At 44.4% G+C, this 26352-nt stretch overlaps 1 protein-coding gene across 1 annotated transcript; it reads left to right on the plus strand.

Moving 5' to 3' along the window:
* The first annotated feature begins 1959 nt into the window (after positions 1 to 1959).
* LOC130848922 (pregnancy-associated glycoprotein 2-like) lies at positions 1960 to 10685 on the plus strand. Its single transcript, XM_057727344.1, has 9 exons — positions 1960 to 2012; positions 3113 to 3263; positions 4252 to 4369; positions 4462 to 4580; positions 5805 to 5998; positions 6892 to 7008; positions 8600 to 8741; positions 8826 to 8924; positions 10400 to 10685. Exons 1-9 carry the CDS (start codon positions 1960 to 1962, stop codon positions 10550 to 10552), a joined length of 1146 nt encoding a protein of 381 aa, XP_057583327.1. The 3' UTR covers positions 10553 to 10685.
* The last annotated feature ends 15667 nt before the right edge of the window (positions 10686 to 26352 follow it).

Here is a 26352-nt window from a genome sequence, read left to right on the forward strand (position 1 = left end):
TTTTGAAAATAGACATATATTTGTATGGAAAAGCAACAAATTATGATCACTTTTTGGGTCCCTATTTTTAAAAATCTAAGCAGTATACCCTGATATCTTCATTTGTAAAGAAGGCATTCAATGCCTCCCTCCATCCCCATTATACCCAATTGTTTGGATACCGTATGCTTTTTCAGGTATGTTTCTAATCTTTTGCTTTTACAAGTAATGTTGCAGTAAATAGATTGTGTGTATGTGTTTTTGTATTTTTGCCAGTGTATCTTTGGCATAGATCTCTAGAAGTAGAATTTTTTGGCTAAATGGTATTTGTGTGTGTCATTTGCTAGGTGCTGTCCAATGCCCTCTGTAGGGATAAAACCACCAAAACTGAATTTTAACAATGTGCAAAGATGAGTAGGAAATCCCAGCACCCCATCAATCTCCCACCTGGTAAGAGATCAGCCTCCCTTTGTTCTACCCAAGGACAGGCCTGGATCGATCTCCCACAGGAACACTCAGGCCCTGGGAATCCTGGAAGGAGCCATAAAACTCCATCGTCTTTACTTTGGCTGCAATCACAGTTTAACAGGTAGCCTGTTCATCTCAGGCTGAGCATGAGCTCTGAGTGTTCTTTTTTTTGTCTTCTTTGATGGATAAGATTCTTAAAAAGTGTTTCTTTGTATGTTTGGTTTGGTAGACAAAATGTTTTAAGCATGGATCCTATTAGGGACTTATATTAGATGCCAGGAAGTGGACATTAAACATTATTGCCTTTGTTGGTTTATATAACCCTGGTGACCTTTCTTTACAAATAGAAGAAAAGTTAACATGGTTAAGATGCATTCAGACTCTTACTCACTAGACCAACATGAAATGAACCCCCACTTTATCCCCTCTCTACTCTCACCTCTAGGCCAGAAATAAAAATCTGCACAGCCTGCAGGCTGAATCCAGCACACAGTAGTTTCAGGTTTGGATCACACTATGTTTTATGAAAAAAAAAAAATCAGTTGCTAACATTTACAATCAGGGGATATTATATAAATATCCAGACTTCTGACTTCTCTTGAAAACTTGGCCAACCAGGCTGCTTTCCAGCACGGCAGATGCTGGTTAGAGCTGAGCAGAGGCTGCCCCCACTGACAGGGCATGTGCTGCCTGCCCCTTGTCCATGATGCCCTCCCAGCCCTTCCATTCATTTCTCTAGCCTCCTGGGCCATGAGTCTGTGAGAATTGCCCTTGACTGCTAGCTTTCTGAAGATAAGGACCACTTATGACTTACTTGACTTTAACTTTCCAGAATCTAACCCAGACCCCAGCACACAGGGTCCTCCCTATATGTTTGTTGGATGATATAAAGATTCTGTGGATGCATGCGTCACTTTCTTCCAATAGTGAAACTATGCAATTGTAATACTACTCTAGCCTTGATTTTTGATGCAGATTGGCATCATAAGTGCCCCTGATCTGTGCCATCTGTCCCACTAGCTAAAGCCACTCACTCATATGTCACTGGGTTGCCCCCCAAGTCTTTACTTTGCCATTTGAACTCTTTACTCTTAGCAATCTCCTCTCCAACTGAAGACAGCAATGCACATCTCATGAAGTTGCTAGGAAGACCACGTGAGATCATGAATGTCAAGCATGGCCCCTAACATTTACTTTTATCACGTTCATAGGAGTGTTTTATCTTTAAGTTGGCAAGAATCTCCCCACTCTTAGTCTGTGTGGTCAGTTTGGATTTGCAGCCCAGCCCCAAGGAAGAGGTTAGTGTAGAAATCTCTGTATTCTTAGAATTTTCTAAGTCCACTCCTCATGTACACGGATGGAGGTAAAGATTTTATCGACAGGTTTGTATTTCTTATCAGATCCATTAGTGGCCTAAAGGGGACAATTAGAGCAGGTAGGAGCATATATAACCAGGAGCTCTTGGCCACCACTGAACGCTCTTTCCTGAGTAATTGCAGCCAGGAAAGAAACATGAAGTGGCTTGGGATCCTTGGGCTGGTGGCCCTCTCAGAGTGCCTAGTCATGTAAGTACGGGGACTGTAAGTGGCCTCACCTCTCTTTTTGGGGTTTTTCTTGTCCTCTTATTCTTCCATCCATCAAGGTGAGAAGGAAATATAATCATTCCCTGACAGTCTTAAAGTTCAACTCACACTTATTGATGAGTACTTTGCCATGGGCACCGTATGGCCCAAGGGTCTTGGGGTCGGTCTGCAGGCTTACACAACTCTGGGAGTGCCAGTCACATCATGACCTATGAGAAAATGGCAGGCCTTGGAATTGTTCAGTGAGCAACCTCTGCAACTGTAAGTGTGGTCGTATGTAAGAGCACTTCTCCTATATTTGCTTTTACGTCTTCTCTCTGCTCTCTCTCCATTTCAGTGTGAATGTGCCTGTGTCTTCATCTCTGTATTTCTCTCTTTTTCCTCTCCATCACTTTGGATGTCTCTGTGTGTGCAGAACTCTCTGAGTTCTTGTTTTTTTTTTTTCTGTTCTGACTCTTCCTTGCTTCTGCAGCCTCTTAATTTCCCTAATTTATTCCCCATCTCCTGACTTCTTCTCTCACCACTCTCTTCTGCTTGAGCCCTGGAGAAAGATCAGAAAGGCTACTTCTAGTTTGTTTTAGCTCTAACAAGGAGTGTGACCACAGCCAAGTCACAGTCTCCTGCGTTTCAAATTGCACCCCTGTAAAAAGTAGTTAATGATCCTCCTTCTACCTACTTCCCAGAGCTTCTTTGAAAAAGATACAGTGGGATGGCCATAGCAATGGTAGTGCCTGTCATTGTTGAGACTTCCTACATTTCAGGTACATTATATCCATCATCTCACTTAATACCCCCAACATTCTATATGGGGGATGGGGTTATTATATTCCACCTGTTTACCATGGGGAAACTGAGACTCCAAACGGTCATATGACTTATCCAAGATTGCACAACAGAACCGGTATTCAAGCTGAGGTCTTTGCCCTGGTCTTTGCATGGCGTCCTGATAATAACCTGACACTCATAATAATGCTTAGAACATACACAGTGACATTACAATGCAAGGTATGACAGTCATACAATAACATGGACAGCTGATTGCTGCCCCTTCTTTGTTTCCTTTTCCTAATGCTCGGTGAAAGAATCCCTCTAACAAAGGTGAAGACAATGCGGGAAACCCTCAGGGAAGAAAACCTGCTGACAAATTTCCTGGAGGAGAACACTAATGATACGTCCCAAAATGACGGTCATTTCCAGAATATTTATCATCACCCCCTGAGGAACCACCTGGATGTGAGTGTTGGGAGGATGGAGCTCCACAGCGCCCCCTGGTGCTCTAGCCTAGCACTGGATTCATCTGGAGGGGCCAGGCTGGATGTTGGGGCTGGGGCTCCTGCAGGAAGCAGAAACACTGGGGAACAGGGACCCCATTCCCAGAGGAGAAGGCACTCTCATCCTCAGCTCTTGGTTTGTGGTGACTGGGCCCAGCAATGACCAGGGGGCAGGGAAACATCCATTTCTATGCCAAAGCTTTGTCATTGGTTTGAGGGAGATTGTTCTTTCTGAACTAAGTGAGCCGCGGAGTTACAGATGAAAGGTGAGCCGTGCCTGATCAAAAGATAAAGCCAACTGCACATCAAGTTTGAAACCCCAGGCAGAGGAAGGTCAGCCTCCACAGATCCAAGAGGGACACCAATAAAAACTACTGAGCCTTATGGCCTGTGACACCATAAAAATCTAACACTATGGTTATTTTTATTGAGTTTAAAAAAGGTCTCGTCTCTCCTTCAGGAATACATAGGCCAGGCTGAGTGATAGGCAAAGAGTAAATACATGTCCAGTAAAAGGGCCAACTGTGTGGTGTTGATAGGACATGGTCTGAGTTTAGAGGAAGTGGCCTGGGGTGACCTTGGAGGGCCACCTGGAGAAGGAAACACTCAGGCTGGACCTTGAAGGGGAGACTGGAGAGCTTCTCAAACGAAGGCATTGGAACTTCCCTGGAGGTCCAGTGGTTGAGACTCTGTGCTAATACTTCAGGGGGCGCTGGATTGATTCCCGGTCAATTAGTCAAAAATGAACTAAAACCCTGTGTGGACAGGAAAAAAAAAAAAAAAGAAAAAAAATCAAATGGAGGCACTGGTCTGAGCAGAGACTTTGAGGCGGGGCGGTTGGAAAGTGACTTCAGGAGACATGGGACACCTCAAGAAGGGCAGCCCTCTGGGAATCGAGGGTGGCCAGGGCAGCCAGGCCTGCCCTAACCACCCCTCCCTGGCCCCTGTAGCTGTCCTACTACGGCAGCATCACCATTGGAACACCCCCTCAGCACTTCAAGATGCTGTTTGACACTGGCTCAGCTGACATATGGGTGCCCTCCGTTTACTGTGCCAGTCTCGCCTGCCGTGAGTACCCTCCCCCCGCCCATCTTGTACTCCCCTCTCACCCCATTCTCCATCCTTGGCACCTGAGGCACACTCATCACTTGTGTCTGCAGGCCTACACAAGCGCTACAACATTGACATGTCCTTCAGTTTCCGATTCTCCGGCCGGCATGTAGACCTAGTCTACGGCTCTGGGAGGATGGTTGGATTTCTTGGCTATGACACTGTTCGGGTAAGTGGAAACCAGAAGCTGAGGCAGGGCTGGCCCTGGGAGTGACTGCTACTTACAAAAGAGATTCAGGACCAACTAGGAGGGCCTGTTTGGGATGTCCCCTAGTGGCAGAGGGCCCTTCTCGCTGCGCCTGTCCCTGGGGAGACACCCCCCTGAACACACACAAACTGCCAGCATGGCTAACCCAGAGAGTGGCTTGGAGTGTGGATGTGCAGCTCCTTTGCCCATGAGCAGCTCAAGGTTCATTTTGCTGGGAGCAGGGGGAGAAGGGGAAAAAGCACCCACTTTTCTACTCTCAGACTGTGCCGGGCACTTTCATGGTAATAACGTGTTTAATCCTGCACCAACCCCGTTCACAGCAAGTACTATGATTAGCTCCATTTTACAGAGGAAACAACTGAGGTGCAGAGAGCCAGGGCCTTGCCAAGGCTATGCATCTGGTAAGCGGGGGAACTGGGCTGGCCAGTCAGAATTCATGCAGGTGTGGGGTATTTAGGGAGAGGATAAAACTGATCTTAGAGCCCAGGGGGCAGCCAAGAGCCTCAGGCATCTGGGTGGGGCAAGCAGAGGGCCACAGATGTGGGAGGGGCCTGAGAAATGGGTTCTCACTCTAGGGGGCCTTTGAGAGTCCAATGAAAACTGTGGCCTGCCTCTCCCAGAGGGCCTCAATTCTCTCCCTCTGTCTCTTTCTCTCTCACACACACACAGACACACACACACACACACGCACACACACATCCCCAAAAGCGTCTTTCCCAGGCAGAATTTCCATGAGAACCCTGGCAGTGACATTGTATAATGGGCTTCTGTCTTCGTGGGCAGATGCAGAATCCACAATGCATTGCAATGAATTCAGTCCTTTTCTGTCATCTGATCACAGTGATGCCAAAGACAAGACTATCCTGCTCTCCACTCATTTTGTCCCCAAGTTGGAACCATTTGGTCCTGTCCTGAGTCTCAGTTTCCCCACCTGCATAGAAGGCATAAGACCAATGTGACCCACTTCAGATGGTGTGTGTAGGAGGGGCAGGTGGTGGTTACAATCCACAGCCCTGCACAAATGGAACCCGAATTCCTATTCCAGCCTGTTCTAGCCATCTGAGGTCAAGTCAGTGCACCGCCAGGCCTCAGGTCTTCTCTGAGGTGCTATTGGCATCTCCACCCCAGCCCAGTCCCAGCCCCACCTCCCAAACCTTTATGTGCAAACTCTCTCCTCTCCCACAGATTGGGAAACTTGTCAACGTGGTGCAGCCATTTGGCCTGAGCCAGTACCAGTATGGGATGGAGCGTTCACCTTTTGATGGCATCCTGGGCCTGGGCTATCCCTGCCTTGCCACCCGAGGGAGCACCCCTTTCTTCGACAACCTGATAAGAAGAGGCCTCATTTCTCAGCCTGTCTTTGCCTTCTACTTGAGCACGTAAGTCTGAGCTGGACAAGCCCTCTTTCTAAATCAGCTGTAAGTTGCTGTCAGTTGCATAAAAAATTATAGGCCACCTGATCCAGAAGTATCCGAAGAGATAGTTTAGCCCAGCATAATTATGGCCCCAGGGCCACCTCTGGCCCCAACACTGGTTTTTGTAAATAAAGTTTTATTGGAACACAACCATGCTCGTGGGCTCAAGGGCAGCAGCTTGGTCCAGGGGGCTGGAGGGAAGAGTGAAAGCAATGGAAGATGTCAGGATACAGGTTGGAGGAAAAGGCAATGGGATTTGCTGATGGACTTGACATGGAAGGAGGGAGGGAGAGGGATGGAATATTTTCTTCCTCACTAACATTTTACTGGGAGCCCAGGACCAGCTACACAATTGGCAGGAGCCAGTGCAAAATGAAAATGTGGGACCTCCTGCTCAAACAGTGTTAGTAATTTCAAGACAGGGATAGCAGAGGCTCAGGGCCCTGTTGAGCAGGGGACTCCGTGGAAGCTACAGGTCACAGGCCGGTGAAGCCAACCCTGGGTGAGTCTGAACCCACACCCTTGGTGCCCCTGGGCCTCAGCTTTTCTTCAAAATGACAGGCTACACAAAGGGGAATCCAGACCCTTCCAGCATGGTGTCCTCTGAGGGTATTTCTACATCATCCAATGGTGGGTGGTCGGAGCCCAGCCAGGCTGCCCAGCTTTGAACCTCTTCTGTGCCACTCATTAGTTGGTTACCAACATTGGTCGGGTATTCAATTCCTCCGTGCCTCAATTTCTGTATCTGTAAAATGAAGACCATGGTAGTGCCTATGATGGGTGGATAAGCACAGCCCTCAGACATTGCCAGACGTTATTCTCTGAAAATAAGCCCTCCCTCTTCCTTCTCTCCTCAGCAAGAAGGAGAATGGCAGCGTGGTGATGTTTGGTGGGGTGGACCACAGCTACCACAAAGGACAGCTCAAATGGATACCAGTGTCCCGAACTCGCTTCTGGCAGGTAACTGTGAACCGGTAAGCCTCTCCCTCTAAGGGTCACCCCATGTGATGCTCCCACAGATGTACACGGACACGTGCAGACACACACAAATGCACGCACAGACACACAGTCACACCCAGGGACATATGCTCCATCCACAAAGACACACGTATAAACACACAAAGACTCATATAAGGACACACAGGGACATATCCACACACAAACACACACACAGACACACACAGAGACATACACACACGTAGATACACACACAGACATACACACAAACACATAGATATATACACACCACCCATGGGCTCATCATTGCCCCAGGACTCCTGAGCAGGGACCTGAGTGGTGTGTGCAGCCTGGAAAGGGCTGTACCCACTGTGTTATGAGGCAGGTGGCATGGTTTGAGGAGCCTAAAGTGTGGTGAAAAGAGGATCAGGGAGAATTTCACCAGCCTGAACAAGGTTGTGATAAGATGACCAACTGTCCAGGGCTATCTGGGAATGAGGTTATACTTAGTACACAAAACTGCTTGATTAAAAACACGGAAAGCCCTGGACAAACTGGAAAAACTGGTCTCCTTAGGGAGAAGCTCCCCAGCGGTGGAGAGAGGTTGGCTGCATTCTTGCACCTGAAAGCAACTCATACAAAGAGACACTCCTCCTCCCCATTGCTACTTACCCTCCTCCCCCCGACCCCCCCAATCCTGGGCACACAGTGGGGCAGGGGCCGTGACAGAGAGAATCAGGAAGCTGGGATCCAGGAGGGGCCTGAGAACCAGGGGCAATAACTGGATAGGATTCCGCGTGACACCCTCAGACAGAAGCTTATGGGTCCTTTGGAGGCCCCCTGGGCTAGCTCGAGCATCACCTGGCTGGGTTCTCAGTGTCTGAGCCAGATGAGGAAGTAGTGCTGGGAGACGACCTCTCCCAGGGCAGTCAGTGTATCCCTCCCCACCACTCTGAGCATCTGCTGCCCCAGAGAACCTCCAACTTCACTGTCTCTGTTGACCCACTATTGGTCAGACACAAGACACAGGTCTCTGGTTATTCCTCATGCATTGTCTCACTCACTGGCTTATGCATTCATTCATTCATTCATTCATTTATTCACTCAGCAAAGATACATTGGGCATCCACTCTGTGCTGGGCACTTGAGGGAGGCACTGAAGATACAACCTGCCCTTACATCTAGTGAGGAAGACGTACATGAAATGAGTCACACACACAATGAATTACCACTTCGATACTTGCTTCGAATGAGGAAGAGTCTAGAGAGAGTGACCAAGACAGGAACCTGATCTAGTCTGGGGGGAAGACTTCCCTGGAAAAGGGACATTTAAGCTGGAACCTGGAAGATGAGGAGAAATTAGCTAGACAAAGGGGATGGGAGTCTTCTAGGAAGGGCGACCAGCACATGCCAAGGCCCTGAGGCACAAAAGAGTCTGGTGCATTCAAGAACTGAAAGGAAGTCAAAGAAGGTTATGTGACCAGAGCAAAGGGAAACAGAGTCAAGCATGAGCTGAAGGGCTGTTCTGGAGACAGTCAGGGAGGGGAGCAGTCGTGGGGGGAGACTTCAGAGTGATCCTGTTGCCCAATTTGTCCCACTATCTCTCAGCATCAAAATGAATGGGTACTTTATTGGCTGTGACCATGGATGCCAGGCCATTATGGATACTGGGACCTCAATGCTAGTTGGCCCAACTAGCAAGATCAACACGGTCAAGACCTTCATCTACACCAGGCTTGTCGATAACGAGGTGAAGGCACATGCCACAGGGTAACTCTGGGGCTCGCCACACCCCAGGGATCAGCTCTGCTAACCTCTCTTCTTTTCCTAATAGTGGGTGGTTCCATGTTACTTGGTCCCCCGCATGCCTGACATCATCTTCACCATCAGTGGGATGGACTTCCCAGTGCCCGCTAAAGCCTACATCCAGAAGGTGAGGGGCCAACTCTGGGGGCCTTGCAGGAACCCTTGGGCTGCTGCTGGGAGGAGGGGGCCCTCTGCAGGCCAAGCCACACCACTGCAGATGCTGCTGAGCCCCTGAGCCTGGCCAGTGCCTCCCACAAAACTAACCACTTGAGAGTAAAGGGCAGTCTGGGACATCCATCATCCTGGAATAAATGCAGACAATACCCTGTGTAGGCATGGTGCGAGGCACAGAGGAGAGGGGAACACTAAGGGCCTCTGTCCTCAAAGAGCTTCAGTTCAACCAGAGCCCTCAGGTGGATAAACATAGAAAGTCAGCTCTAGCCATCCCTGAAATAGGCCAAGTGAGCACTTGGGTTTGCTGGGGACAGTCTCAGTGTGTTGTCCCACCATAATGATTAATCGTCTCCCTTCCCATCTTGAAAGAGTCCTGGTTTGTGGATAAATTACATGGTTCCCCTAGTCCTCAGCTACAACTTCCCCTTGCTAAGCCTCAGTCCCTCTCTGTGAGCTGGGCTACCAGACCCCTGTGTGGGGAGGTTGGATGCTCATGTGAGTAAAGGGTGCACAGTGACTGCACAGCCCAGAATCAGATTGAGGTTTAATGTCAGCTCCCTGTGTGAATTTAGAGGAGGCTGATGGGGTCAAAGAAGGCTTTGAGGAAGCCAGGGAATTTCAGTAAAATGAAACCCCCAGCCTCATGGAGGCATGAGGAGGCCTGTTGGTTTGAGGCAAATCTACACTGGACTCCATGCAATTGGTATCCTGGGGCTGGGGGGTGTGCCAAGGGGTGCCTGGGGCAGATTAGAGGGTGATGAGGGCTACAGACAAGGGGAGCTCCAGGGTAAGTCTCCCAACCCAGCCTGCAGTGGCCACGGAGTGTGAGCATGGGTCCAGGGAGTATACCTAGAGGGGCTGAGCACAGTCTTAAAGAAAAGGTTGTGAAGAAGAGAGAAGAAAAGACATTCTCTGCAGAGAAAACAGTGAGCATGGGTCAGAAGGAAAGGAACAGGGGAAATAGGAGCCATTCTTGTCTTTTTTAAAAAAATTCTATTGAAGTATAGTTGATTTACAATGTTGTGTCAATTTCTGCTGTACAACAAAGTGACTCAGTTATGTGTTTGCGTTTATGTATATATATATTCTTTTTTCCTATTCTCTTCCATTACAGTTTATCACAGGGTATTGAATAGAGTTCTCTGTGCTGTACAGGAGGACCTTGTTTATCCATCCTCTATAGAGTACTTTGCATCTGCCAATCCTAAGCTCCCAATCCTTCCCACATCCACACCCCTCCCTCTGGGCCACCACATGTCTTGGCCATTCCTGTTTTTAGATGGGCACCCCACTTCCACAGATATTGAGAGAGTCGCTTGGTTCTTACCAAAGGAGGGACATAAAACCGAGAAGCTGTCATCTCTGGATACTGAGTAGGGTGGCAGATAAGGGCTCAGGCTGACTGGGGCATGTTTCCGTCTACCCCAGAGTCTGCGGGGCACCTGCTTCAGCGGCTTTCAAGCAGGCTCAGAGAACTTGTACCGGCCAGAGACCTGGATCCTGGGTGACGTCTTCCTGAGGCTGTATTTCTCGGTTTATGATCGAGGAAACAACAGGATTGGCCTGGCTCCCGCAGTGTAAATCCTGGGGCTGCTTCAGGAATCAATCAGGCCCACTCCAAGCACACACACTCACTCACACGTAGGGCACTCCCACGCAGGGATGGTGGTGGACTGTGTTAGGTGCTCTGCAAAGCCCTGTTCTCAGTAAAGAATAAAGGATTCCACTCCCAATGGTGCTAATGTGAATGGGTGCCTCTCTTTGGGTTTGGGAGGTGCTTCATAATCTGGCAGGATCTAGAACCATATCTGAACCACAAGTGAGAGGAGCCCAACTCCACCTGGCTTCAAGGAAAGGGGAGACTTACTGGAAGGATACTGGGGATCCAGGACACAGGAACCAGAGCAGATCCAAACATCTCAGAGACTGGACCCAAGAAATCAGAAGCCATCAGCTCACTCTTTTTCTCCCTTGCTCTTTCCCTTCTCTCATCTTTGATTCTCTTAGCCTGACAGCTTTCTCCCCTCAGGCTTCTACACATATATCCCCAAGGTGTCTAACCCATAAGGAAAGAAGCTCAGAAATAATCAGGGTACCAGGGAGAGCTCTGATTGATCCACCTCAGATCATGTGTCCAGCCCTGGACCAACCATCCTGGCAGGCGCGTGGCGTACTATGATTGGCTTTACTTGGTCACATTGCCTTGTCCCACATGATTGACAGTTTCCTCCAGCACCAAGGAAGTGGAGCTGGAGAGAGGCAGCCCCAAAGGAAGTGGCAGAGGCTTGTTCTAGACCATGGAAGAATTGGTGATGGCCCTATCTACGCCAACATCTCCTCATTCAGAAGGTTGGTAAGGGGTAGTAAAATAGATTATATTCTTCCCATCTCAGAGGTCCTTTGGCAGACGGCTTCTGCTCCAGGGGGGTACTGGGTGCGGCCCTTCAAGCTGAGATGGTTTCCCTTTGTCCCCCTACCCCAGTCTCTGCCTCTGCCACCCACACCTACAGTGTCCTTTCCAGTCCCAATTGCCAAGTGACAGGCTGAGTGAAACTCTGAGCCAGCCCAACACCTCTAGGGCCCAGAATGTTCCTTCCCTTGGGCTCCAAGGCTGTTGGGAGGATGCCACTCATGTAAAGGGGGACCCAGGTTGCACAAAGCCTTCATCCTTTCTGAGCGTTCTCGAGGGGCAGAGCTACAAATGATTTGGTTCAAGCCACCATGGTTTGGCACATTTGGAGTGGAAACATCACTTCTTCCCACCTGGAGACTGTAGGCGGAGGCCCAGGATGTGAATGGCAGGGGTCAGAGGTGGAGGAAGACCCAGATGAGAGAAGGAGCAGGAAAGAATAAATAAGGTGGAAAACACACCCCAACCCAATGCATAGTATGGGTGTTTACTCAGGCAAGACAAACATCAGTGAAAGGGACGTCTCCTTCTTTCCTTGTCTTTTCATTCAGTACAAATTGACTGAGCACCTCCTGTGTGCCAGGTGCTGTGGTGGACCCCACGGATGGAGGGCTGTGTTAGGAACCCACCACCAGTTCATAGAGACAGATGAAGAGGCAACCTCCAAAGGGGATGGCCATATGGAGGAAACAACAGAGGTGTGGGTAGGAGGTCAGAGGAGTGAGGGGCTTCCTCTTCAGGGAGCCAGGGAAAGGCTGGGGTAGGGCAAGGGGAGGGCATTGACTTCAGTCTTGCCACCCCACCCTGAAACACACCCCTAAGCCCTGCAGTTCCCATGTGTGTGCAGATCTGCCATATGTCCACGGTTACGTGTGCCTGTTTCCTTTGGGATGTCACTGGATTATGATCAGCTTGGTGGGGGGGAGTGAAAGAGGATCAGTTGCAGAGCTGATAAATGGGGGGAAGGTGAGAGCAGAACCAGTATATTTTTTAACAGCAAATATCATGATCTGGGCTTAATGGAAACTCAAGTGACCAGTTTCCCAAACTCACTTTCCAAGAGCTCTTCATGGAACCATAAGCAATGTCTCTCTGTTGGTGAGAAACCACCACTAAAAGTAGGAGTAATAGCTCTGGTGAATTACATATGCCATTTCACCGTCTGCCCATGAGCCCCTGTAGGGCATGTCCCCCATTGTACAGATGAAGGAAGTCTCCTCCAGCCTTCTGGCCCCAGTACTGGTGACAAGCACATAGTAGACGCTCAATAAAAACATGTTGAAAAGATGAATGTATGAATTGGTAGATGTTTCCACTAGAACACACTGCTGCATCCATGTTGGGAGACATATGGTGTCAGCAGGTCTTACTGCCATAATATCAACCAGAAAAAGTTAGGCGTTGCTTCCTTAGATGAGCCTAAGGCTGGGGCTGGAGCTGTGTCTGCTAATGATCCCACTGTTCCTGAGACTTTATATTTGTAGCCTTTGCTACCAACATGAGGATAAATTCTGATCTTCATTAACTTTTTTTGTTTTTTTTTTTTGCTGTACTTCATAACATATCGGATCTTAGTTCTCTGGTAGGCATCAAACCCATGTCCCCTGCATTGGAAGCATGGAGTTTTAACTGCTGAACTGCCAGGGAAGTCCCAAAATCTGATCTTCAAAGCAACAATCTTCCCCCACTTTCCACTTTTATCCTTCGCACACGGCAGGCCAAAGAGATTTATAACCATTGGTGAGAGAGAAGGTAGAAAAAAAACAGGAGAAAGATAGATCTTGAACACTTCTTGAAAGAGTGTAAATTGGTACAATCTTTTTGGAAATGACTTGTTCTTAAAATATGTATGGTCTTTGTCCCAGCAATTTTGCTTTTAAGGTTTATGCTAAAGTGATGATCAGAAGTGCCTCCAAACATAAGTAAGCAAGGATATATTCCTCAGAGTCTCTTACAAAAGGGAAAACCCAAGGCCCATTAAACATAAAGTGTCCACAGCATAGATAGGCCATCATGCAATCAACCGCTTTAAAAGTGTGTTTGAGGAGAACATTTAGCGTTATGAGAAATCATTCCAATATGACATTGAGAGAAAAGAACAGAATACAGAACAGCCTGATCCCAGGTTTGCTAAGCACATGGTAGATAGCGCAGTGTACTCACCAGGCATGTACATTCTGGAGCTTTTCTCCCTATGTTCAAATCCCACCTCTGACACCTACCAGTCATGTGACCTTGATAAGTTCATTTCTGGACATTAGTTTCCTATTTTGTAAAGTTGGCATAAGGGTAGTTCCTCCTACACTTATCATCAGGAAAATGCACATCGATGTAAGATACCATCTCACATCCATTAGGATGGTCAGTATCAACAAACTATCTATAACAAGTGTTGACCAGAATGTGGAACACTGTACACAGTTGGTGGGGATGTAAAATCTTGTAGCTGCTGGAGAACATAATGGAGATTCCTCAAAAAAGTCAAAACGAGATTTCCTATTTGATCCAGCAATCCCACTCCTGTGTGTTTATTCCAAAAAATTAAAATCATGATCTCTAAGGGATATTTGTTGTGCCATGTACATTGCAGCATCATTCACAGTAGCCAAGACGTAGAAGCAATTGACATCCATCAACAGTTGAATGGATATAGAAATTGTGGAGGAGACATAGAAGGAATATTGTTTGGTCCTTTTTTAAAGAAAAATATTTATTCATTTATTTGGCTGTGTGGGGTCTTAGTTGCAGCACATGGGATCTTCCAGCATGCAGGATATTTACTTGGGGCATGTGAACTATTAGTTGTGGCATGTGGGATCTAATTCCCTGGCCGGGCATCAAACCCAGGACCCTGCTTTGGGAGGGTGGTGCCTTCTCCACTGAGCCACCAAGGAAGTCCCAGTCATGGCTGTTTGTATATTTAATTTGTTTTAATAGATTTGATGTGATGACAAATTGAAACCATGCACCTCAGATTGGGAATTGAACCCTGGTGGCTGGGACTCAAACCCAGCCAAAACCCTGATTGGGACTTGAACCCATGCTGCTGAGACTAGAACCCAGCCAGAACCTAAAGTCTTCCAACTGATATCACACCACTTGTTTCAGGACCTAAGGAAGCTCAGATTCTTGATGTCTCATCCCAGAAAGAATTCAGTGAGAGATAAATTCATAGGTAAGAAGTGGATTTATTTAGAGAGAAACACACTCCACAGACAGAGTGTGGGCCATCTCAGAAGATGAGAAAGGCACCAGAGTATGGGGTTGTCTGTTTTTATAGGCATGGGTAATTTCATAGGCTAAGGAGTGGGAGGAGTATTCCAATCATTCCAAGAAGGGGTGGGTATTTCCAGGAATTGGACCACTGTCTACTTTTTTGATCCTTATGCTTGTATTACTGAAGCTTAAGGTCTAGTGGACGTCAACTTCTTCACCATCTTGGACCTATGTGGCTCTACTTAGTTTATGTCATGTCCTTGGGCTATGTAATTCTTTCAGAGGTTATACTCTGCCCTCTTTCCTCTTGTTTCATTCCCCGCCTCAGAGATTTTTACTCCCATATTCTTATGGGAAGCAGAGGGTAATGATCCACCTTCTGTAACAACTTCAAAGCTGAGTAGGGGCATCGACCCTGCCTGTTAGGGAGTAAAAATCTCTGGATGCCTGATCTAGGGGCCCTCAGGGCAGGACAGCTCCTCATTTTAAGTCAGTAGAGGCTGGAATCCTCACATAGACATCATCTTGGTGTGGAACTCTTGTAATTGCTTCCATAGTTTTCCTATGACTCTTCTAGATGATGAAGCACTTTTTGTACCAGAAAAAGAGTACAAAAATATCTATAAGGGACAGAAGACTTAAAAGGCATGGTTAAACATCTCATTACAGAATAATCAATAAACTTGGTTACAATAATCAGAATTATGAATGATTACATTTAACTTAATATACCAAATAATCCTAGTTAAATATTTCTCTTTAAGATACCACAGGGGGCCTCTGAAATATCCCACACTTAGCTGGAAATCAATAGAAACTCAATTAAAATCTGATATTTGGCACGTTTGTCAAAGAGTTTTAAAGCACTTGGTCAAATATGATCATAGGTCACTGTGAGATGATACTTATTCCTTAACCAAAATTGCAAAAGGTCTCAAAAGCAAATACAGATCACTTAAAGGCAAAGAAACTCATACTATCTGTTATTAAAGGAAGCACTTCAAGAAAACTTTGGAGGGTGAAACCAAATTCAGTCTTGTCCCAGCCCACTCCCAGCAAAATCCATTTACCCAACTAAATTAAATCCATCTTAGAAAATCCTGATCATGTACAACTCTCTTCAGTGTTTTTTTTTCTCATTCCTCTCACATTCTTTTACTGAAAACATACGTCTTACTTTCCTTAAAAGATTTTTTTTTCTTCACATTTAGTTACTTTTCTTGTTGACAGATTTATAACAAAATAAGTTGTTATTTGACCTCTAGTAAACCTAGGTACAACAGAATTATTATACTCTTCATGGATCACTCTAAAGACATGTTTATGTTAATCAAACCAAGTTTAAGCCACCTTCAATACCAGATATTATGAATATTTTCCAGATGACATGAACCTGAAATTCATACCCACCAGATTATTTTCTATTTCTGAGTATTTATATAAACACTTAATTTCCTTTAAGTCAATTAAATGGAGCTCTTTTACAAACTAATTTTTGGAAATGCCATATATCTTGGACACACACATAGGGACATATAGACACACAAACAGAAACAAACACTGAGGCCTCATAGTTCCCACTCCATAATTTCAGTCCTGAGTCAGGTATGTCAACTACAATTGGCACAGGCCATTGGAACTTGCCATCTACCTCTACAAGGATTAAATCATGTGCTGCTGCAGCTGCTGATTTCCAAAATCACCCTGAAAGGTGTTCAGGGTGGAGAGCTGCAATGAGGCACTCTGTGCTCTGTGAAAAACTGGAAGAACGGGTCTTCAGATAGTCAGATATTTTCAGGAGCCGATTTTATGAGCCCAATTTTGTATCTCCTCATATCTAGAAAAACACTAAAATCCTTCATGGTGACAACTTCTCCTCATGACTAACAGACACCTTCTGCTAAAAAATATGTGCTCAATGGCTTGTACTCCCCCTTCACCAAAATCACATATACTCACCTTCCCTCTGCCTCTTTGGAACAGTTTCTCAGAGCTATCTGGGATGCTGTCTCCATGGCTGCAGTCCTCAGTTTGCCCCAAATAAAACTTAACTCACAACTCTCATGTGCATTTTGTTTTCAAGTCAATAGGTACAACATAAAACCCAATGATTTCAAGAGGTTGGATTCAAATTGGGCTTCTAGCAGATGGAACAAATCAAGGTCACCTATCTAGATGGCTAAACTCTTTTTACTAATGTTTAAGAAAAGACTCTTAGGATTTCTATCTATCCTTGACAAGTCAAGTTCTAAATTACTTTATCCTCTTTTTTTAAAATTTGCATTTTAAAAGATGGCAGACTTAAGGGTTCCTGAGAAGACAAAATAGAGCATTTACATCTCAAAGGTACAGGCAAGTTCCTCCTAGTTTGACTTTGTTTCACCTTTGTTTAATAACAAGCCTCTTAAGATAAATAGGGAAGGTTTTGGGAATGGTAAAAGGACTGGTGGGCTTTGGATTAATTTTGGAGCCACACCTCTGGTCCTGTAAAGACTACATTTGGAAAACAAGGACAGTTTTGTTTTCTTTTTCAAAGAATTGGGCAGTTACCTTAATGACATTGAAGGCCTGACATACCCATCCACCTACATTGGAAAGTTTTACTTTTCCTCATTTAGCTTAGGGGAGAAGGCCTCTTCCAAAATTCCTCTCAGGCTGAATATCAGCTATGGTCAGTTTAGTCAGATCAGTGGCCTCCTATTTTGGTAATCTATTTACAAACATTTTTGAGGATCTTCCCTAGGTTTAAGAAATCTGAACCTTATATTTAGACACTATATAACCCTTTTTATTTAATAATCACTGGCTGGATGTCTTTGGCCAAGTCTGGAATCTTGATATTCCACATTCCAGGGTCTTTACTAAGGCTTCTGTTTTAGCTTCTGATTATATCTGTTCCTTTTGCTTTTTGTTAGAACCATTTGGTAATGAGGGTGGTTCCCTTGCCCCTCAAGAAACAGGGTGACCCCTAACTTAGTTAATAAATCTCTTCCAATCAAAGGGGTGGGACAGTCAGGGACAAACAGAAAGAAATGTAAAAACAACTGCCCATTGATCTTGCACAAAAGGGGTTCCAGGAAAGTGTGCCCAAGTCTCTTCTCTGACAACCCCAGTACGTATTCCTTTTGACTACTAAGGTTTCCAGTCTTTGGGGTTAAGACTGAGAAGGCTGCACCAGTGTCTATGAGAAATTCTATCAAGTGGCCACCACATCAGTGACCACCCAACGCTCGACATTAGTTATGTAGATGGTATCTCTAAGCAGAGCCACTTTTGGCCTTGGGCCCCTACAGTCTTCCTTTAACAACAACAAAAAACTTTATTTATTTATTTATCTATTTATCTATCTATCTATCTATCTATCTATCTATCTATCTATCATCTATCTATCTATCTATCTATTTATTTATTTATTTATTTATTTATTTATTTATGTATTTGTGTTGCATTGAGTCTTCATTGTTTTGCATGGGCTTCCTCTAATTGTGGTGAGCAGAGTTACTCTTTGTTGCGGTGCATGGGTTTGTCATTGTGGTGGTTTCTCTTGTTGCAGAGCATGGGCTCTAGCCACGTGGCCTTCAGTAGTTGTAGCACATGGGCTCAGTGGTTGTGGATCACAGGCTCTAGAGGGTAGGCTCAGTAGTTGTGTCCACCGTCTTTGTTGCTCTGTGGCATGTGGGATCTTCCTGGAGCAGGGATCGAATCCGTGTCTCCTGCATTGGCAGGCAGATTCTTAACCACTGTGTCACCAGGGAAGCCCCTCTATAGACTTCTGATTGCAAATCTATCATTGGCCCAGGGGCCCCATCAGTCTCTGGAGTCTGGGGCATTCCCTCTTCCAATGCTATGACTGTTTGCGAAGGGTGCATTGATCACAATCCTCCCTCAGCGCCCCGTTTGTCCACACAGGGTTCACTGGGCTTGTATAGGTACCTGTGGGCCTTGTTGTCTGCCAGGGCCAGACTGGCCCAGAAAAGTCAGCTTCTCCTTTGGTGGTCTCTGAGCCAACAAGCCACAGCCATCATTTGGGCCTTTTGCATATTTCTCTGGGTGTGTTCAGCTTTCTCCACCATATCCCTATTATTGAAAACCAAATATGCCAATTGGAACAAACTGTTCATCAAAGTCTGAGGACCAGCTGTAGTTTCCTGAATTTTGCTCCTAAGGTCTGGGGCAGACTGGACTAGGCAATACATAGGCAAAAGGGTCAGAACCTCAGGATGGGAGGGAACCATGTTCGTTCAGGATCCATGGCCCTTTAGGGTGTGTCAGTTAAAATGTCCTCTGTGTCCTTCCTGGAGTTATTCCTCTGAGTTACACATGCCTTAAATTCCTTTCGGGTTCCATTGCCTAGAAATGAGGCCATGAAAATTTGAACATAGGTTACTTCACTCCATTTTAAATTTCTTTACTCATATTGTGGCCAAACCTGATGACATAACTTACCAAGTTTTTTCCTTTTAATTCCTATTGTCCAAATCTATCCCAAATCCTGGAGTATATGGACCAGAGGGGTATTGGTTGAGATTGATGTGGCCTGACCCCCTTCAGACAAGCCTGAAGAGACATCTCTAAGTCCTGAGCTATCTAAAATTCCACTCAAGTCAAAATCAACCATGCAATATGGTCAAGATTTGCACTTACAATTTTAGATGCTATCCCTTCCAAGGTAGTCTCCCAACCAGGTGTTAGTGCCCCAAAAATTGTCACAAAGAAATGGTACAGTAGATGTCCCCAACGGTATTGACGATAAGTGGAGTTGGTCTAGCTATAAGTTGGGAATAAAAGGTCAGCATTTGTAAGGGTCAGAGGGAGGGGAGTAAAAACAATAAAACATTCACATTGGTGGTCACACAGGTCTTCTGGGGTTGAGAGAAGAAAGAAAGAAATAGAGCAGGAATGAATAAGAACATAAGAATGTAGGAGAAAATGCTCAGAGTCAAGGACAAGAGTATAGATATTAATAATGTTGTCCTGGACCTGCTGTTGAACGTGTATAAAGATAAAGGGTTGACCTGCCAGTCACAAATGAGCAGGCATCAGCAGAGTGTCCTCCCCAGCATACCTGGATCATGGTATACCATGGGGCTCTTTAGGACCAAGCCCTAACTCTCAACATTTTCTTACCTTATAACTGTCCCTTTGTGGTTGCCAGCTGAAACTGTGCACCTCAGTTTTGAACTTGAACTTACATGCCAGAAACCCAGCCAAAACCCTGATTGGGACTTGAATCCATGCAACTGAGACTCAAACCTGGCCAAAACTCAAAGTCTTCCAACTGAGGTCACCCACCTGGTTTCAGGACTTAAGGAAGCTCAGGTTCTTGATTTCTCATTGTGCAAAGAATTCAGTGAGAGACAAACTGATAGGTAAGAAGTGGATTTACTGGGAGAGAAACACACTCGACAGACAGACTGTGGGCCATCTCAGAAGGTGACAAAAGCACCAGGGTATGGGGTTGTCAGTTTTTATAGGGGTGGGTACTTCCATAGACTAATGAGTGGGAGGGGTATTCCAGCTGTTTCAGAAAGGGGCATGGATTTCCAGGAAATGGGCCATCATCCACTTTTTTTTTTGATTTTTAATTTTCAATTTTTTACAATAAACTGCATATATTTAGAGTGTACAATTTGGTATCCCAATCTCCCAATTCATTCCCCTCCAAACCTCCCCACTTTCCCTACTTGGTGTCCATATGTTTCTGCTCTACATCTGTGTCTCTATTTCTGCCTTGCAAACTGGTTGATTTGTACCATTTTTCTATAGTCCACATATATGTGTTAATATACGATATTTGTTTTTCTCTTTCTGACTCACTTCACTCTGTATGACAGTCTCTAGGTCCATCCAGGTCTCTAAAAATGTCCCAGTTTCATTGCTTTTTACAGCTGAGTAATATTCCATTGTATATGTGTACCACATCTTCTTTAGCCATTCATCTGTTGATGGACATTTAGTTTCCTTCCATGTCCTGGCTATTGTGACTAGTGCTACAATGAACATTGGAGTGCATGTGTCTTTTTGAATTATGGTGTTCTCTGGGTATATGCCCAATACTGGGATTGCTGGGTTATATGGTAGTTCTATTTCTGGTTTTGCAAGGAACCTCCATACTGTTCTCCATAGTGGCTGTATCAATTTACATTCCAATCAGCAGTGCAAGAGTGTTCCCTTTTCTCCACACCTTCTCCAGCATTTACTGTTTGTAGATTTTCTGATGATGCCCATTCTAACTGGTGTGAGGCGATACCTCATTGTAGTTTTGATTTGCATTTCTCTAAGAATTAGTGATGCTGAGCAGCTTTTCATGTGCCTCTTGGCCATCTGTATGTCTTCTTTGGAGAAATGCCTACTTAGGTCTTCTGCCCATTTCTTGATTGGGTTGTTTGTTTTTTTGATATTGAGCTGGATGAACTCTTTATATATTTTGGAGATTAATCCTTTGTCTGTTGATTTGTTTGCAAATATTTTCTGCCATTCTGAGTGTTGTCTTTTCGTCTTGCTTATAGTTTCCTTTGCTGTGCATAAGTTTTGAAGTTTCATTAGGTCCCACTTATTTATTTTTGTTTTCATTTCCATTATTCTAGGGGGTGGATCCAAAAAGATCTTGCTGTTATTTATGTCGAAGAGTGTTCTTCCTGTGTTTTCCTCTAAGAGTTTTATACTGTTTGGCTTTACATGTAGGTCTTTAATCCATTTTGAATTTATTTTTGTGTATGGTGTTAGGAAGTGTTCTAATTTCATTCTTTTCCATGTAGCGGTCCAGTTTTCCCAGCACCACTTATTGAAGAGGCTGCCTTTTCTCCATTGTATATCCTTGCCTCCTTTGTCATAGATTAGTCGACCGTAGCTTATCTCTGGGCTTTCTATCCTGTTCCATTGATCTATATTTCTGTTTTTGTGCCAGTACCATACTGTCTTGATCTCTGTAGCCTTGTAGTATAGCCTGAAGTTGGGAAGCCTGATTCCACCAACTCCGTCTTTCCTTCTCAAGATTGTTTTGGCTATTCGGGGTCTTTTTCATTTCCATACAAATTGTAAAATTTCTTATTCTAATTCTGTGAAAAATGCCATTGGTAATTTGATGGGGATTGCATTGAATCTGTAAATTGCTTTCAGTAATATAGTCATTTTCACAATGTTGATTCTTCCAATCCAGGAACATGGTATGTCCCTCCATCTGTTTGTGTCATCTTTGATTTCTTTCATTAGTGTCTTATAGTTTTCTGAGTACAGGTCCTTTACCTCCTTGGTTAGGTTTATTCCTAGGTATTTTATTCTTTGTGTTGCAATGGTGAATGGGATTGTTTCCTTATTTTCTGTTTCTGATCTTTCATTGCTGGTGTATAGAAATGCAAGAGATTTCTGTGTGTTAATTTTGTATCCTGCAACTTTACCAAATTCATTGATTAGCTCAAGTAGTTTTCTGGTGGCATCTTTAGGATTTTCAATGTATAGTAGCAAGTCATCTGTGAACAGTGACAGTTTTACTTCTTTTCCAACTTAAATTCCTTTTATTTCTTTTTCTTCTCTGATTGCTGTGGTTAGGACTTCCAAAACTATGGTGAATAGTAGTGGTGAGAGTGGACATCCTTGTCTTGTTCCTCATCTTAGAGGGAATGCTTTCAGTTTTTCACCACAGAGAATGATGTTTGCTGTGGGTTTGTTGTATATGGCCTTTATTATGTTGAGGTAGGTTCCCTCTATGCCCACCTTCTGGAGAATTTTTATCATAAATGGGTGTTGAATTTTGTCAAAAGCTTTTTCTGCATCTATTGAGATGATCATGTAGTTTTTATCCTTTAATTTGTTAATATGGTGTATCACATTGAGTAATTTGTATATATTGAAGAATCCTTGCATTCCAGGAATAAACCCCACTTGATCATGGTGTATGATCCTTTTAATGTGTTGTTGGATTCTGTTGGCTAGTATTTTGTTGAGGATTTTTGCATGTAAATTCATCAGTGATATTGGTCTGTAGTTTTCTTTTTTTTTGTAGTATCTTTTTGTGGTTTTGATATCAGGGTGATGGTGGCTTCATAAAATGAGTTTGGGAGTGTTCCTTCCTCTGCAATGTTTTGGAAGAGTTTGAGAAGGATGGGTGTTAGCTCTTCTCTCAATATTTGATAAAATTCACCTGTGAATCCATCAGGTCCTGGACTTTTGTTTATTGGGAGATTTTTAATCGCAGTTTCAATGTCATTACTTGTGATTGGTCTGTTCATATTTTCTATGTCTTCCTGATTCAGTCTTGGAAGGTTATACCTTTCTAAGAATCTGTCCATTTCATCCAGGTTGTCCATTTTATTGGCATATGCTTGCTTGTAGTAATCTCTTATGGTGCTTTTTATTTCTGTGGTGTCTGTTGTAACTTCTCCTGTTTCATGTCTAATTTTATTGATTTGAGTCCTCTCCCTCTTTTTTTGATGAGTCTTGCTAGAGGTTTATCATTTTTATTTATTTTCTCAAAGAACAAGCTTTTAGTTTTATTGATTTCTGCTATTGTTTTCTTTGTTTGTATTCCATTTATTTCTGCTCTTATCTTTATGATTTCTCTCCATCTACTAACTTTGGGTTTTGTTTGCTCTTCTTTCTCTAATTTCTTTAGGTGTAAGGTTAAATTGTTTATTTGGGATTTTTCTTGTTTTGTGAGGTAGGATTGTATCACTATAAACTTCCCTCTTAGAACTGCCTTTGCTGCATCCCATAGGTTTTGGATCATTGTGTTTTCATTGTCATTTGTCTCTAGGTATTTTTTGATTTCCTCTTTGATTTCTTCAGTGATCTCTTGGTTATTTAGTAGCATATTGTTTAGCCTCCATGTGTTTGTGTTTGTTACAGTTTTTTTCCTGTAACTGATTTCTAATCTCATAGCATTGTGGTCAGAAAAGAGGCTTGATATGATTGCAATTTTCTTGGATTTACCAAGGCTTGATTTATGACCCAAAATGTGATCTATCCTGGAGAATGTTCCATGTGCACTTGAGAAGAAAGTGTAATCTGCTGTTTTTGGATGTAATGTCCTATAGATATCTATTAAATCCAGCCTATTTATTGTGTCATTTAAAGCTTGTGTTTCCATATTAATTTTCTGTGTGGATGATCTGTCCATTGGTGGAAGTGGGATGTTAAAGTCCCCCACTATGATTGTGTGAGATCCTTGCTGGGTAGAGTATTCTTGGTTGTAGGTTCTTCCCTTTCATCACTTGAAATGTATTGTGCCACTCCCTCCTGGCTTGCAGAGTTTCTGCTGAGAAATCAGCTGTGAACCTTATGGAAGTTCCCTCGTATGTTATTTGTTGTTTTTCCCTTGTTGCTTTTTTTTTTTTTTTGACTTTTAGACAGTTATGTTTTTATTTATTTATTTATTTTATTTTATTTTATTTTTTTTTGGGCACATGGGCTTAGTTGCTCCGCGGCATGTGGGATCTTCCTGGAGCTGGGATCGAACCCGTGACCTCTGCATTGGCAGGTGGATTCTTAACCACTGTGCCACCTAGGAAGCCCCTCCCTTGTTGCTTTTAATAACTTTTCTCTGTCTTTAATTTTTGTCAATTTGACTTCTGTATGTCTTGGCATGTTTCTCCTTGGGTTTTTCCTGCCTGGGACTCTCTGTGCTTCCTGGACTTGGGTAGCTATTTCCTTTCCCATGTTAGGGAAGTTTTCAACTGTAATCTCTTCCAGTATTTTCTCAGGTCCTTTCTCTCTCTCTTCTCCTTCTGGGACCCCTATAATGCGAATGTTGGTGTGTTTAATGTTGTCCCAGTGGTCTCTTAGGTGGTCTTTAGTTCTTTTCATTCTTTTTTCTTTATTTTTTTCTGCATCAGTGATTATCACCATTCTGTCTTCCAGCTCACTTATTCACCCTTCTGCCTCAGTTAATCTGCTATTGGTTCCTTCTAGTGTATTTTTCATTTCACTTATTCTGTTGCATATCTCTGTTTGTTTGTTCTTTAATTCTTCTAGGTCTTTGGTAAACTTTTCTTGCAACTTTTCTATCTTTGCATCCAGTCTTTTTTCAAAGTCCTGGATCACCTTCACCATCATTATTCTGAATTCTTTTTCTGTAAGGGTGCCTATCTTCTCTTCCTTTAGTTGTCTTTCTGGTGTTTTATCTTGCCCCTTCATCTGGTGCAAAGTCTTTTGCCTTTTCATTTTCTCTATCTTTCTGTGGCTGTGATTTTCAGTTCCACAAGATGAAATACTGCTGATACTGCTTGATTTTGCTCTCTGCCCTCTTGTGGAGGAAGCTGTCTGGGAGGCTCGTGGGTGCTTCCTCATGGGAGGGACTGATTGGTGGGCAGAGCTCAGTAACACTTTAATCCAATTTGGTGGGTGGAGCTCAATGACACTTTAATCTGCTAGTCTGCCAATGGGTGGGGCTGTGTTCCCACCCTGGTGGTCCTTTGGCCTGAGGTGACCCAGCACTGGAGCTTACAGGCTTTTTGGTGGGGCTAATGGTGGACTCTGGGAGGGCTCATGCCAATGAGCACTTCTCAGAACCCCTGCTGCCAGTGCCCCTGTCTCCTCCGTGAGCCACAGCTGCCCCCCCACTTCTGCAGGCAACCCTCCAACACCAGGAGGTAGGTCTGGTTCATTCTCCTCTGGGGTCACTACTCCTTCCCCCTGGTTCCTGGTGACCACATTTTTTGTGTGCCCTCCAAGAGTGGAGCCTCCATTTCCCCCAGTCCTGTGGAGGTCCTGCAATCAAATTCCGCTGGTTTTCAAAATCTGATTCTCTGGAGATTCCTCCTCCCGTTGCTGGACCCCCAGGTTAGGAAGCCTGATGTGGGGCTCAGAACCCTCAGGACTTCTGTGGTATAACTGTTCTCCAGCTTGTGAGTCACCCACCCAGCATTTATGGGATTTGATTTTAACATGATTTTGCCCCTCCTACTGTCTCATTGCGGCTTCTCTTTTGTCCCTGGATATGGGGTGGTTTTTTTGGGAGTTCCAGTGTCTTTCTGTTGATGATTTTTCAGCAGTTAGTTGTAATTCCAGTGCTCTTGCAAGAGGGAGTGAGCGCACGTCCTCCTACTCCACCATCTTGATTCTTCTCCCTCACCATACACTTTTTGATTCTTATGGTTGTATTACTGAGGTTCAGGATCTAGTGGATGTCAACCTATCCACCATCTTGGACCCATTTGGTTCTACTCAGTGTATGTCATGTCCTTGGGCTTCTTTCAAAGTATGTGCCCTTTCCCCTTCCCTCATATTTTGAAATTGTCCCACTTTTGGACTCTTCATATGCATTCTGAAACTTTTTGTCTGGCCCCTGGTGGTCTTTGAAGGCCCTCAACTTTGTGGTCCTTCAAGATTCCCAGGTTTATCTTGTGTAATTCTTGGCCCAGCCCTGAAATCAGCCATCTCTTCAAGAATCCCTGAATCCTCTGGTGGGGAAAGGGTATTTAGAGCCCACAAACCAGGCCTCAGGATACTCACTGTTATCAAGTTGCCATTGCTTCTAGGTTTCTCAGTGGTCAGAGCCAAGAAGTACAGATTTTCCTTTAAAAAAAGGAAAATAATTCATTGGTACAAGCTTAAACTTCCAGTTCAAGTTTTAAGACAACAGGATTTATATTAAGCTTTTTGGTTGACACTTAAATCTCTTTTCTCTCATCAACTGAAAGTTACGTTTCATCACAACATAAGCATTAAATACTTACTTGCTTTAACTTTATGCACTTATGGTACTTTCGAGATAACAGTAGCAAATATCAGCAATAATAAGGTATTGGATATAGTTTCA

Source organism: Hippopotamus amphibius, chromosome 3, assembly GCF_030028045.1.
Source record: "Hippopotamus amphibius kiboko isolate mHipAmp2 chromosome 3, mHipAmp2.hap2, whole genome shotgun sequence".
In the NCBI taxonomy this organism is placed as follows: domain Eukaryota; kingdom Metazoa; phylum Chordata; class Mammalia; order Artiodactyla; family Hippopotamidae; genus Hippopotamus; species Hippopotamus amphibius.

Bases quoted from the DNA above. Each gene is read 5' to 3' on its own strand.
- LOC130848922 (XM_057727344.1), top strand. From the start codon at position 1,960: ATGAAGTGGCTTGGGATCCTTGGGCTGGTGGCCCTCTCAGAGTGCCTA. The intron at 4,581-5,804 runs GTAAGTGGAAAC...CCTCTCCCACAG, and splicing joins TTGGCTATGACACTGTTCGG to ATTGGGAAACTTGTCAACGT. The intron at 5,999-6,891 runs GTAAGTCTGAGC...TTCTCTCCTCAG, and splicing joins TTTGCCTTCTACTTGAGCAC to CAAGAAGGAGAATGGCAGCG.